At 44.9% G+C, this 13797-nt stretch overlaps 1 protein-coding gene across 7 annotated transcripts in view; it reads right to left on the minus strand.

The window, feature by feature from the left end:
- LPIN1 (lipin 1) overlaps window positions 1–13797 on the minus strand; it is a 374679-nt gene that overhangs the window by 81200 nt on the left and 279682 nt on the right. For all 7 annotated transcript variants that reach the window (XM_063915392.1, XM_063915391.1, XM_063915394.1 and 4 more), the window contains 2 exons: window positions 3881–3974; window positions 2913–3103 (listed from right to left, as the gene is read on the minus strand). In XM_063915392.1, the coding sequence (XP_063771462.1) occupies window positions 2913–3103; window positions 3881–3974 (285 nt within the window). The remainder of the gene's footprint in view (window positions 1–2912; window positions 3104–3880; window positions 3975–13797) is intronic.

The following is a 13797-nucleotide window of genomic DNA, read 5'->3' on the forward strand; positions in this document are numbered from 1 at the left end:
CATCATCTCGGCCATTACCTTGGTAAAGACCCGAGGCGCCGTGGACAATCCGAACGGCAGCGTCTGAAACTGATAGTGACAGTTTTGAACAATGAACCTGAGGTACCCCTGGTGTGCGGGGTAAATCGGAACGTGTAGATACGCATCCTTGATGTCCAAGGATACCATAAAGTCCCCTTCTTCCAGGTTCGCTATCACTGCTCTGAGTGACTCCATCTTGAACTTGAACTTTTTTATGTAGAGGTTCAAGGACTTCAGATTTAGAATAGGCCTTACCGAGCCATCCGGCTTCGGTACCACAAATAGAGTGGAATAATACCCCTTTCCTTGTTGTAATAGGGGTACTTTGACTATCCCCTGCTGAGCGTACAGCTTGTGAATGGCTTCCAACACCCTCTCCCTTTCGGAAGAGACGGTTGGTAAGGCAGACTTCAGGAAACGATGAGGAGGATCCGTCTCTAATTCCAACCTGTACCCCTGAGATATTATCTGCAGGATCCAGGGGTCTACCTGCGAGTGAGCCCACTGCGCGCTGTAATTTTTGAGACGGCCCCCCACTGTCCCCGAGTCCGCTTGAGAGGCCCCAGCGTCATGCTGAGGTTTTTGCAGGAGCCGGGGAGGGCTTCTGTTCCTGGGAAGGAGCTGCCTGTTGGTGTCTCTTCCCTCTTCCTCTGCCTCGTGGCAGGTACGACAAGCCCTTTGCTCTCTTATTTTTGTAGGAGCGAAAAGGCTGCGGTTGAAAGGTCGGTGCCTTTCTCTGTTGGGGAGTGACTTGAGGTAAAAAAGTGGATTTCCCGGCAGTAGCCGTGGCCACCAAGTCTGATAGACCAACTCCAAATAACTCCTCCCCTTTATACGGCAAAACCTCCATGTGACGTTTTGAATCCGCATCGCCTGTCCACTGTCGTGTCCATAAGGCTCTTCTGGCTGAAATGGACATAGCACTCACCCGAGATGCCAGTGTGCAAATATCCCTCTGTGCATCACGCATATAGATAAATGCATCCTTTATTTGTTCTAACGACAGTAAAACATTGTCCCTATCTAGGGTATCAATATTTTCAATCAGGGATTCTGACCAAACTACTCCAGCACTGCACATCCAGGCAGTTGCTATAGCTGGTCGTAGTATAACACCTGCATGTGTGTATATATTCTTTTGAATAACTTCCATCTTTCTATCTGATGGATCCTTAAGTGCGGCCGTCTCAGGAGAGGGTAACGCCACTTGTTTGGATAAGCGTGTGAGCGCCTTGTCCACCTTAGGGGGTGTTTCCCAGCGCGCCCTAACCTCTGGCGGGAAAGGGTATAATGCCAATAACTTTTTTGAAATTATCAACTTTTTATCAGGAGCAACCCACGCTTCATCACACACGTCATTTAATTCTTCTGATTCAGGAAAAACTGTTTGTAGTTTTTTCACACCATACATAATACCCTGTTTTACGGTATCTGTAGTATCAGCTAAATGTAACGTCTCCTTCATTGCCAAAATCATATAACGTGTGGCCCTACTGGAAAATACGTTTGAATTTCTACCGTCGTCACTGGAATCAGTGCCCGTGTCTGGGTCTGTGTCGACCGACTGAGGCAAAGGGCGTTTTACAGCCCCTGACGGTGTTTGAGGCGCCTGGACAGGCATTAATTGATTGTCCGGCCGCCTCATGTCCTCAACTGACTGTTTAAGGGAAGATAAACCATCACGTAATTCCACAAATAAAGGCATCCATTCTGGTGTCGACCCCCTGGGGGGTGACATCTGCATATTTGGCAATTGCTCCGCCTCCACACCAATATCGTCCTCATACATGTCGACACCACGTACCGACACACACCGCAAACTCACAGGGAATGCTCTAATGAAGACAGGACCCACTAGCCCTTTTGGGGAGACAGAGGGAGAGTCTGCCAGCACACACCACAAAGCGCTATATATACAAGGGATATCCTTATATTAAGTGCTCCCTTATAGCTGCTTTAATATATATATATATAGCCATTAATGTGCCCCCCCTCTCTGTTTTACCCTGTTTCTGTAGTGCAGTGCAGGGGAGAGACCTGGGAGCCGTTCTGACCAGCGGAGCTGTGACAGAAAATGGCGCCGTGTGCTGAGGAGATAGGCCCCGCCCCTTTTTCGGCGGGTTCTTCTCCCGCTATTTTTCCAGTCAGGCAGGGGTTAAATATCTCCATATAGCCCCTATGGGCTATATGTGAGGTATTTTTAGCCTTGTATAAGGTTTATATTTGCCTCTCAGAGCGCCCCCCCCCAGCGCTCTGCACCCTCAGTGACTGCCCAGTGAAGTGTGCTGAGAGGAAAATGGCGCACAGCTGCAGTGCTGTGCGCTACCTTATGAAGACTGAGGAGTCTTCAGCCGCCGGTTTCCGGACCTCTTCACGCTTCAGCATCTGCAAGGGGGTCGGCGGCGCGGCTCCGGGACCGGACTCCACGGCTGGGCCTGTGTTCGATCCCTCTGGAGCTAATGGTGTCCAGTAGCCAAGCAGCAAATCCACTCTGCATGCAGGTGAGTTTACTACTTTCCCCCTAAGTCCCACGTTGCAGTGATCCTGTTGCCAGCAGGACTCACTGTAAAGAAAAAAACCTAAACTAAACTTTCTCTAAGCAGCTCTTTAGGAGAGCCACCTAGATTGCACCCTTCTCGTTCGGGCACAAAATCTAACTGGAGTCTGGAGGAGGGTCATAGGGGGAGGAGCCAGTGCACACCACCTGACCTAGTAAAGCTTTACTTTTTTGTGCCCTGTCTCCTGCGGAGCCGCTATTCCCCATGGTCCTTTCAGGAACCCCAGCATCCACTTAGGACGATAGAGAAATTTAGTTTTGGGACTTCTTCATCCTCTAACTACAACCACTGATAAAGTAACTAAACATTCACTGATTATGGGCAGGATTATACCTTTTGTCAATTCTTTATTGTCATTGAGGCCTCCACAAAGCGATATAGCAATGGACGGCAGATCTCGTAACCCATCAGAGATGCTTTCCACTCCACTGTCCACCCCAGAGCTTCCCACAGACTGCGGCGACTGGTTGGCGGAACGTGACCCATTATCTCCTGGGCTCTTCCCAGCTGTGGCCGAGTCCCCACTGGAAGGACATAGTGGCTCAAGTAAGATACTGGTGTTGTTTGTCCAATATAAAACACATATACAAGCATACTATCTATATATAAAATAGAGACAAATACATGCAGGATCAAACAAAACAAAAATGGATTAGGTGGAGGTCATAAACTGACAGCGCATCCCAACATGTCCTGACCTTGTGCTTAATGGTCCAATCAGAATCAGTCCATAAATCCTAATAGGGAGTGGGGAAAGGCCGTCCTAGTACTCACCAGATTCCAATTACCAGTCCTAGTTTATTAACAGCCACAGTAAAACCCATGCTGAGAGAACCAGTATATTGACCATGGGGGTTTGAGTACTAGTGCCCAGTGTACTTAGAACTATGGCCACTAATAAAATGGCTTTTAATTGAACTTTGTGAGTGTTATGACTGTTTTCGTCCTCCTAATTAGAAGCATATTATACAGCCCTGTAGTACAGGGTTCTTTGCTACAGTATTTCAGCTACAATCACACTTGGTTTCATAATCTTTTATATTCATGATAGGAAAAAGGTTGGGAATCTCCATTTTACTATATAAAAATTATTAGAATGTTGCTGTTGCTTTCCCTGTATGTGCAGAGATTGGAGCGGTACCAGGTGACCCGTTGCCCAGAAAGATCGGATAACCAGAAGGGGGTACATTAGTAATTGCTGCTTGGTAATGCACAGACAGGAAAGAGCCCATACGTATGTAAAACAGCAGCGGGAAAACATGAACATTGTATACAGTACTGAAACAAAAAAATATATGAACCTTTTTGGGAAATATAATGCTGCGATTTCAGGATCCATGCAGGTTATCTCCTCCAAGTACACTCCATCAGTTCCAAGGTGACGGCTTCGCTTGTCTGAAATAAGCAAAATGCAGAAATCAGAGAGGTAAACGGAGGCTATGCACTATTCTGTAGAGCACAGGTATATTTATATACAGTATATAAGACATAACCAGCTGGCCATAATGGAATCAATGAAACAATGTAACTGGAGGTGGTGATTTTACTCCTCTTAGCAAAGACATGATAAGATACGACTCGCCGCATTTAGCAGCGTAGGAAGACAGAGACAGAAAGTGCATTATAATACAGGACTGTAAACATTCTATAACAGACATCCTTCCAGCCATCACACTCCTCCGGGGCGTATTTAGAGAGGAGGCCCGTGTGCAGGCTCCGTCAGGGCCCCCTCCTCTCTAGCCGGCGGCAGCGGTGTGACTCCTGTCACTAGGGTCCTTAGGGCACCCTAGCGCTGTCCCAGAGTCTAGAGCGCATGCGCAGATCTCCGGGAAAATGGCACGACGGACATTTTCCCAGTGATTTTCCTACTGTGCATAAGCGAAACAACAGGAAAATGGTTCCGCACCATTTTCCCAGTGATTTCAGCAGTGCTGCTGCTGCGCCGCAGGACTCCGGAGTGTAAGTATTACAAAGAATGGGTGCAGGGTGTGCGGTGTGGGCCCCCGCTGGACCCCAGGGGCCCGTGTCCACCGCACACACTGCACCCATTATAAATACGCCAGTGACACGCATACTGTATACAACCTTTCATAGATAACAATATCGGTCACTACGGTGTCCAGCTTGGAACATACTTCATTGCAGAGAGTGAGAAATATATATAATTTATCAATTTGCCGGGTTGCTGCCGCCAGTCTTAAAGGGGTCGCACGCAGGAAGGGCCCGTGTACAAGTCCCGGGTGTGACCCGCTTTAGCGATGTGAAAGCGGTATTAGTTACCTCACACCATCATAGCAAGCAGTACATTATAACACGTAATAAACAATGGTACACGCAAGTGCGGACAAAAGGAATGTTGAGAAACAGTTTCCCCGAGGATGGGGAAACACAGAGGGTTTAGATGTATCAAACCTTGAAGAGAGAGCAGCTGGAGAGAGAGAGAGAGATAAAGTATCAACGAACTGTAATTTTTCAAGCACAGCCTGTAACATGATAGTTAGGCTGGGTACACACCAGACAGACATGTCAGTGGACCCGCCATCACATCGACAGAGCGGCCAAGTCAGGTAAGTATACACACTTACCAATCAGCCACTCGATGTGTCAGTCAGGAAACCCAGCTGGGCGGCCATTTGAAATTGCCTGCCCAGGACGACAACCAATGCAGCAAGAGTACGAGATGACGGTGGACTCCCCATACACACCGGCAGATGTGCCCGATATATCATAAGATATATCAGTCATCGGATGTGCTGCAAAACCGACGTGATATGTCTGAGAACAATAATGTTCACAGACATCAGGTGTAGTCACCGCTCGCGATATATCCCCCGTTCACTTGAACGGCCCATATATATTGCCTAGTGTGTACCAGTTTAGAAGCAGATTGGTTGGTACTTTGGGGTAGATGTACACTTACTTGGTATGGGGAAGAAGTGGTATCAGCGCACGTTCTGTGCACTGATACCACTACCCCCCCATGTATTACTGCGCCATTGTGTGCTATATGACAGAAGAGCTATGCGCCCCCGTCATTATTGGCACTGCTATCTGTAAGATAGTGTGACAATAAGGGTAATTCATAACTGATCGCAGTAGCAAATTTGTTTGCTAATGGGCAAAACCATGTGCACTGCAGGTAGGACAGATGTAACATGTGCAGAGAGTTAGATTTGGGTGGGATATTTTGTTTCTGTGCAGGGTAAATACTGGCTGCTTTATTGTTACACTGCAATTTAGATTTCAGTTTGAAACATCACCCAAATCTAACTCTCTCTGCACATGTTACATCTGCCCCCCCCCCCCCCCCCCCCCTGCAGTGCACATGGTTTTGCCCACAAGCTAACAAATTTGCTGCTGCGATCAGATCTGAATTAGACCCAATGTGCGGGGCAATATATGTTAGTTGCACTGACTGTTCTGATACCTGCAGCTATCGATTTCGACAGCTGCAGGTGTCATTGCGATAGTAGCGAGATATCGCGTATGCCCAGTGGAGTGGGCCGTTGGGAGAGAAACAGCGCATCAGGCTGATGGGCTGTGGGCACTGGCAGGGATCGCTGGGCGGCACAGTTATCACTCATGTCCATACGGAATGTAGTTATGATCCTGGCGGTCAGCATACCAACACCGGGATCCCATATCCACCCTCAGTGCGTTACACAAGGTGCCCTCACACACACACCTCGACTTTATAATTGAATATCGTTTTTGCAGTTGTTTGCAGTGGAGTCATTTCATATATGGGCTAAACATTTTTATATTTAATCACACTGTTTTCTAACGTTACCCAGATGGTTACTGCATGGACTCTCTGCTACGGGATCCCTGAGCTATGGCCTGGGTCTGGAGGCTATCAGAGATAAGATTGGCGTTACCTCACAGGACTGCAGACCGCAGTGTGCAGATACAGCCAGCAACAAAGACAACTGGAAAATAGCTGCATAGAAATAAATGGCTCAGCCGTGATATATGCAAACAGCGGCGTTGTTCAGTAATAACAAGGAGAGACTCCAGCCGCCCGCATTAGCAATGCATGAATACATTCCATTATTTGGCGCATTGTAAGTGTTTACTTGTTCTGTCATTTGCATTGCTGCCTCTAGAAAATCATTATATTGTTTCAGTAACTGAGATTTACATACGGTTTGTTTTTCGGTAGCTGAATAAAGATAACCCAGCAGGAAATGGCACAGACACTATGTACATCACAAACATATAGAGAGAGATTATGCAAACCTTCTACAGAGGACAAATGGAGGGTGTTGCCAATAGCAAACCAGATTCCACCTAAAATTTACTTAGTGCGATCTATAAAATGATAGCTAACATCTGATTGGTTGCTATTGGCAACACTTCCCACTTGTCATTTTGTGGTAAGAGCAAATGTTCAAGAAAATGCAGCCAATGAATTCAGAGGAGCCAGTAACACGTTGTTAAAGCTGTAGTCTCCTGGATTTTGTTTGGCCTACAAAAATGTTGGCCTTTGTTATTGTAGGAGATCAGACGCCTATGGGGGTAATTCAGAGCTGATCGCAGGGCTGCGTTTTTTGCTGCCCTGCGATCAGATAGTCGCCGCCTATAGGGGGAGGGGACAATTATGTGCAAGTGTGCGTTTGCTTCATGAGCAGAGCTGCACAAACATCAGTTTTTGCAGTCTCTGCTCAGCCCAGGACTTACTCAGCCGCTGCGAAGTGATACTGGTGATCGGGGCCGGAGCTGAAATCAGGCACCCTACCTGAAAACGCCAGATCCCGCCTTCGTTTTTCCGGAAACTCCCGGAAAATGGTCAGTTGCCACTCACAAACGGCCTGTTCCTGTCAATCACCATGCGATCGCCCGCGCAATTGCTTTTCTCGCACCAGCCAGTCGCTAGGCACTGATGTGCGTTGCAGTCGCCCGACGCGCAGGCGTATTTAGGTGCATACGCAGTTCAAATCTGATCGCCCGTTGTGCGAAAACGCACAGCAGCGATCATGTCTGCATCACCCCCCTATGTACCAAATATATTGATTGGACGCTTTTGGACACCACCTCTCTCTGTCTCTAGCCCTTTCCGTATATAGCACATACCATGCTATTAACGGATGCTGGGAGCCATATCTAAACATGCCGCTTACCTAAAAACACAATGAGAATCAGTCCATTCACTGTGATACAATGTAACAAAACAAAAAAACAGTTCTGTTCTAGTTGGCACTACTGTACTTCTGCATTATACTGCACATACGATTACTCGGAGGGTAGTAAATATACAGTACATACACTGTGCCCACCCAGCCATTTAACACCTTCGGCCTCCAGGCTAGAACCAGATGTCCAATACACACAGTAAGAAAAACACAGGAAGACTTACTGCCACAGCCTATACCTACCCAGCCCAGGTCCAAAGTCCCCCAAACATGGCCTCAGCCAGGAAACCCTATAGGATAGCTTCATGTGTGCCTCATACCCATCATCAAAGCTGCAATGAGGCAGCTGTGATTCCAGAGATGGGCGTTTTCTACCACTGGTAACCAGCAACGAAGACTCAAAGACGTAGTTTATACATTTCCATAACAAAAAGAATTGAAAAAAGTGACGTGTTAATGCTATATAAATATACGAAAGGTGGATCACACGTCAGTATAAATAATAACATTCCAGATTGTCACCCGCAAACACAATTCTGTCTTATCTGTATCTCACCAAATAATCAATTACCCCTGGCATAGTATAGTCATCAACAATAAAAAGTTAATAGAAGTTGAATTAACAAAATATATATACATACACACACAAATATATATATATATATATATATTTGACCAAGATTGTGGAAGACCACAATAAAACGGACAGTCCGGTTAAATTCACAGCTAATATGGATAAAAGACAGATTAATTTTCTTGATGTCTGCATCACCTTGAAGGAAGGGAATATAATGACATGCCTCTTTAGTAAACCTACTGATAGGAATAATTTATTGAGGGCGGACAGCTTCCACCCGAGATCTACAACACAAGGTTTACCATATTCCCAATTTTTACGGGTATGCCGTATCAATAGTGACAACGTTGAGAGGGATAGACAATTGGAAACAATGGTTCAGAAATTTTTACAGAGAGGGTACTCGGTAGTAGACCTAGAGAAAGCCAAAAAGAAAGCGCTACTAATATCCCGCGAGAAACTTTTGGCACCCACTAAGAAGAAAGAATTAGGAAATAGATTTCCATGGGTAACACAATATAATTCCAGCAGCCCACACCTGGCGAAACAAGTAAAAAAACTGTGGCCAGTGGTAGCCACAGATAGAGAGCTAGGAAAAACTATGGGCAGTAAATTATTATGTAGTTACTCGAGAAATAAAAGTATCAGAGACATGGTAGTAAAAACAGACCTGTCAAAATTTAATTCTGAACCGACACATTTTCTGAAACCTAGAAAAGGCTGTTTCCGGTGTAGTGGATGTACCACATGCAGTTTTCTTAGTCCGGGTGAATATTTTCAACATCCACACACCGGAAAGAAATATACCATTCGGTTTCCCCTTTCGTGTAAATCCAAGTTTGTCGTGTATACACTCACCTGCCCATGTGGGTTGGTATATGTGGGAAAAACTGATTGTGAGTTCAGAATTCGTATGGCCCAACATAGGTATGCAATAAGGGAGGCCATCAAATCTGGACAAAGTGAACAGCCTGTAGCAAGACATTTTGCACAGGCTAGGCACAATATATCCACATTAAGATATAAATTAATAGACCACGTCCCACGTTCTATAAGAGGAGGTGACAGATCCAAAAGATTGCTACAAGTGGAAGCGATGTGGATCTACAAATTAAATACCATTTTTCCCAAAGGGCTCAATGAAATGAATAATTACAAATGTTTTCTATAGAAGGTTGTCTTGTGTAAATTGGGAAATGGGTATTAGGTAACGTTCCATCCCAAGTTTTCACTATCTATGAGAGTGGGATATAACGTAGGTATGTGAGCAAATTCATGTATACTCAGTATGGTCGAGCAATAGGGGGAGCTATGAATTACACATAGACAGGGCACCCTGGTATTGGCTAATGGCGGAATAACTGGTGTAAAAGATTTTAATGATTTTAATTAGTTGGGTTATAAGTATGATTTATGTGTATGTATGTTACGATATAAGCAAACAAGTTATGCGGTGTAATGTTTTGTTCACACGGTAACCATGGTTACTCTGTTTACAGCTCCTACGCGCTGGCTGGTCGGGCCGGGATGTCGTCACTTCCTGTGAGACAGATCCGGAACCCGGGCGACGCGGAGGGAGGCTGAGCGGGGCGTCCTCGTGGGTGAAGGTATTTAAACACTTTATTTGATTTATGCTGGTTATCCTGACGAAGGGGCTGCGTACCCCGAAACGTAGATGTTTGAGAATAAACACTTTATGCACTTTAATTGAAGTCTCCGAGTGCCGCCGCTGTCTGCAATGTATGTGTGAGGGACGCGCTGTCTCTCAAGGAGGAGGGCACAGGAGCAAGATTGTGGAATCCGTGGGGACGGAGGGAGTGCCGGATCACTTTGGACATTGTATACACTTGTTAAACCCGCAGTGGTGCACCAAGTGTTAGATCAAGGCACCCTGAATACCCAGGCGTTCACCCGCAGGATCATTTGTTCACGCTTCAGCACTTTAAGAAGCCAACACTGGTGAGGCACAAAGCACTTTAATTTTTGCACTGCATTTTTGCACAAGTGACACCGCGATGGCTAATACCAAGGATGCTACGGCTGAGGAAGCTACATTCTTTTTACAATGTGACACACATGATACCCTCAGCTTCAGTGATATAGAGGCTGAAAAAATCCTGGTGAAGGAACCTCTATTTGACACGGAGACTGGCACAACAAATGAGGATATCTATAGAGAGTTATTGAAACTCTATAAAAGGGAAACAGATTTTCTGTATCATGCAATCACTCTCTCTGACTATCATCGTGCTAAACAGATCCCAAGAGGATTCAGAGTCCACAATATGCCAACAATAGGACGGTACGATGCCACGTTTTGCAGAAAATGGATCATGATCCTCAATAAATGCTCCTTAGACCTGATGCTCTTGGTGATCGAGGAGGCAACAAAGGAACGACTGATTACTAAGGAGAAAATTAATCAGGTGAAACAGGAACATGGCATCGGGGAAGAACCTCTACCTGACTGGTTGAAAAATATGTCAGTAGAAGTGGAAACTTACAAAAATAATCTTATTAAGTTTAAAAAACAAAAACGGACGAAAGTCCAACAAGATTATGAACAACACAGAGTATATGCCTGGCTAAGCAATCAAACCAATAGAGGACAACCAGGTCGGAAGCCACAATATTGGAAAAGAGGACCACGGCAGTATGAATCCAGTACATCAGCTAGTGAAGCAGATGACCATACCCCAGGGAGACAACAAAATCGTCGAGAAATCCCTTTAGGGGTACGCACAAGGGCCATTATTGCCGGCAGAGAAGTGCCCCGACGAGGCGAGGGGGGCAGAAGAGACGGCAGGAGAGGAGCAAAAGGAAATACGCGACCTCCACGAGCCAAGAACAATTAATTTATAATTTGTCATCTAAGGAACTATCTCCTGCTGAGAGTATGGTGCTGGGAAAAGGATTGTCTTTCGTGCCGACACGGTCGCTAGACCCTTTCCAGTGGAAGATAGACTCTTACAAATTATCAAGGTCTTTGAAATTAAAGGAACATTTTTCCAAGGTGGCAACAGTTGATTTGGAGAAGCAAAGGGAAGTTCTCCCGCAACAGGTGAGAAGGTTCTCTAAATCAACTTTTGAACCCTACTCTGCTAATGCATCCATTAAAACGTTTAGTAGAATGTTAGAGTATTTACCAAATGATTGCATTGATTGTGTACATCCAAACATGTCTAAAAAAGAATCTGATGCATTAAGGGGGCTAAGTAAAAGGGAGGACATAATAATTCGGGGGGCAGATAAAGGGGGAGCAATTGTAATCTTGGACACATTAGATTACAAACAGGAATGTAAGCGATTGCTCTCTGATGTTAACACATATAGACCCCTGAAGTCAGACCCTACCCTCAAATTCAAGGATGAGCTGGATGCAATGCTAACGCAGGCAGTAGAGGAAAACATCATACTGCCTTCGGTTAGCAAGGCACTAACAGTAGAATTCCCAGTCACCCCAGTGTTTTATATAATCCCCAAATTACACAAAGATCCCGTGAAACCCCCAGGTAGGCCAATAATTTCGGCCAGGGGGTCGTTAAATGAACCTTTGGCAGTATACTGCGACAGTTTTTTACAGCCATGTATTCAACACACCCCCACATACCTAAAAGATACTTCGTCCCTGTTACGAAGGTTGGTCGAATTGGGGAAAATTCCTGTCAACACACTTCTGGCGTCACTAGACGTTACAAGTCTGTATACCTGTATTCCGCATGCAGCGGGATTGGCAGCGGTGAAACATTTAATCTCTAACAACCCTAGATACATCGGGCCAGACATTGGATTTTTTCTTTCATTGTTAGAATTCACACTTACAAAAAATTTCTTTCTGTATGAAAAGACATTTTTTATCCAATGTACAGGCTGTGCGATGGGGTCGGCGGTGGCGCCGGCGTTCGCAAACGCATATATGTGGGAGTTAGAGAGAGATCTATTTTTGATGGATCCCAGGATCTCATCTCAACTGACAATGTACTTTAGGTACATAGATGATGTGATCATCTTTTGGAACAGTGATGAGGAGAGTTTGACCAAGATTGTGGAAGACCACAATAAAACGGACAGTCCGGTTAAATTCACAGCTAATATGGATAAAAGACAGATTAATTTTCTTGATGTCTGCATCACCTTGAAGGAAGGGAATATAATGACATGCCTCTTTAGTAAACCTACTGATAGGAATAATTTATTGAGGGCGGACAGCTTCCACCCGAGATCTACAACACAAGGTTTACCATATTCCCAATTTTTACGGGTATGCCGTATCAATAGTGACAACGTTGAGAGGGATAGACAATTGGAAACAATGGTTCAGAAATTTTTACAGAGAGGGTACTCGGTAGTAGACCTAGAGAAAGCCAAAAAGAAAGCGCTACTAATATCCCGCGAGAAACTTTTGGCACCCACTAAGAAGAAAGAATTAGGAAATAGATTTCCATGGGTAACACAATATAATTCCAGCAGCCCACACCTGGCGAAACAAGTAAAAAAACTGTGGCCAGTGGTAGCCACAGATAGAGAGCTAGGAAAAACTATGGGCAGTAAATTATTATGTAGTTACTCGAGAAATAAAAGTATCAGAGACATGGTAGTAAAAACAGACCTGTCAAAATTTAATTCTGAACCGACACATTTTCTGAAACCTAGAAAAGGCTGTTTCCGGTGTAGTGGATGTACCACATGCAGTTTTCTTAGTCCGGGTGAATATTTTCAACATCCACACACCGGAAAGAAATATACCATTCGGTTTCCCCTTTCGTGTAAATCCAAGTTTGTCGTGTATACACTCACCTGCCCATGTGGGTTGGTATATGTGGGAAAAACTGATTGTGAGTTCAGAATTCGTATGGCCCAACATAGGTATGCAATAAGGGAGGCCATCAAATCTGGACAAAGTGAACAGCCTGTAGCAAGACATTTTGCACAGGCTAGGCACAATATATCCACATTAAGATATAAATTAATAGACCACGTCCCACGTTCTATAAGAGGAGGTGACAGATCCAAAAGATTGCTACAAGTGGAAGCGATGTGGATCTACAAATTAAATACCATTTTTCCCAAAGGGCTCAATGAAATGAATAATTACAAATGTTTTCTATAGAAGGTTGTCTTGTGTAAATTGGGAAATGGGTATTAGGTAACGTTCCATCCCAAGTTTTCACTATCTATGAGAGTGGGATATAACGTAGGTATGTGAGCAAATTCATGTATACTCAGTATGGTCGAGCAATAGGGGGAGCTATGAATTACACATAGACAGGGCACCCTGGTATTGGCTAATGGCGGAATAACTGGTGTAAAAGATTTTAATGATTTTAATTAGTTGGGTTATAAGTATGATTTATGTGTATGTATGTTACGATATAAGCAAACAAGTTATGCGGTGTAATGTTTTGTTCACACGGTAACCATGGTTACTCTGTTTACAGCTCCTACGCGCTGGCTGGTCGGGCCGGGATGTCGTCACTTCCTGTGAGACAGATCCGGAACCCGGGCGACG

Source organism: Pseudophryne corroboree, chromosome 4 (assembly GCF_028390025.1).
Source record: "Pseudophryne corroboree isolate aPseCor3 chromosome 4, aPseCor3.hap2, whole genome shotgun sequence".
Classification (NCBI taxonomy): Eukaryota; Metazoa; Chordata; class Amphibia; order Anura; family Myobatrachidae; genus Pseudophryne; species Pseudophryne corroboree.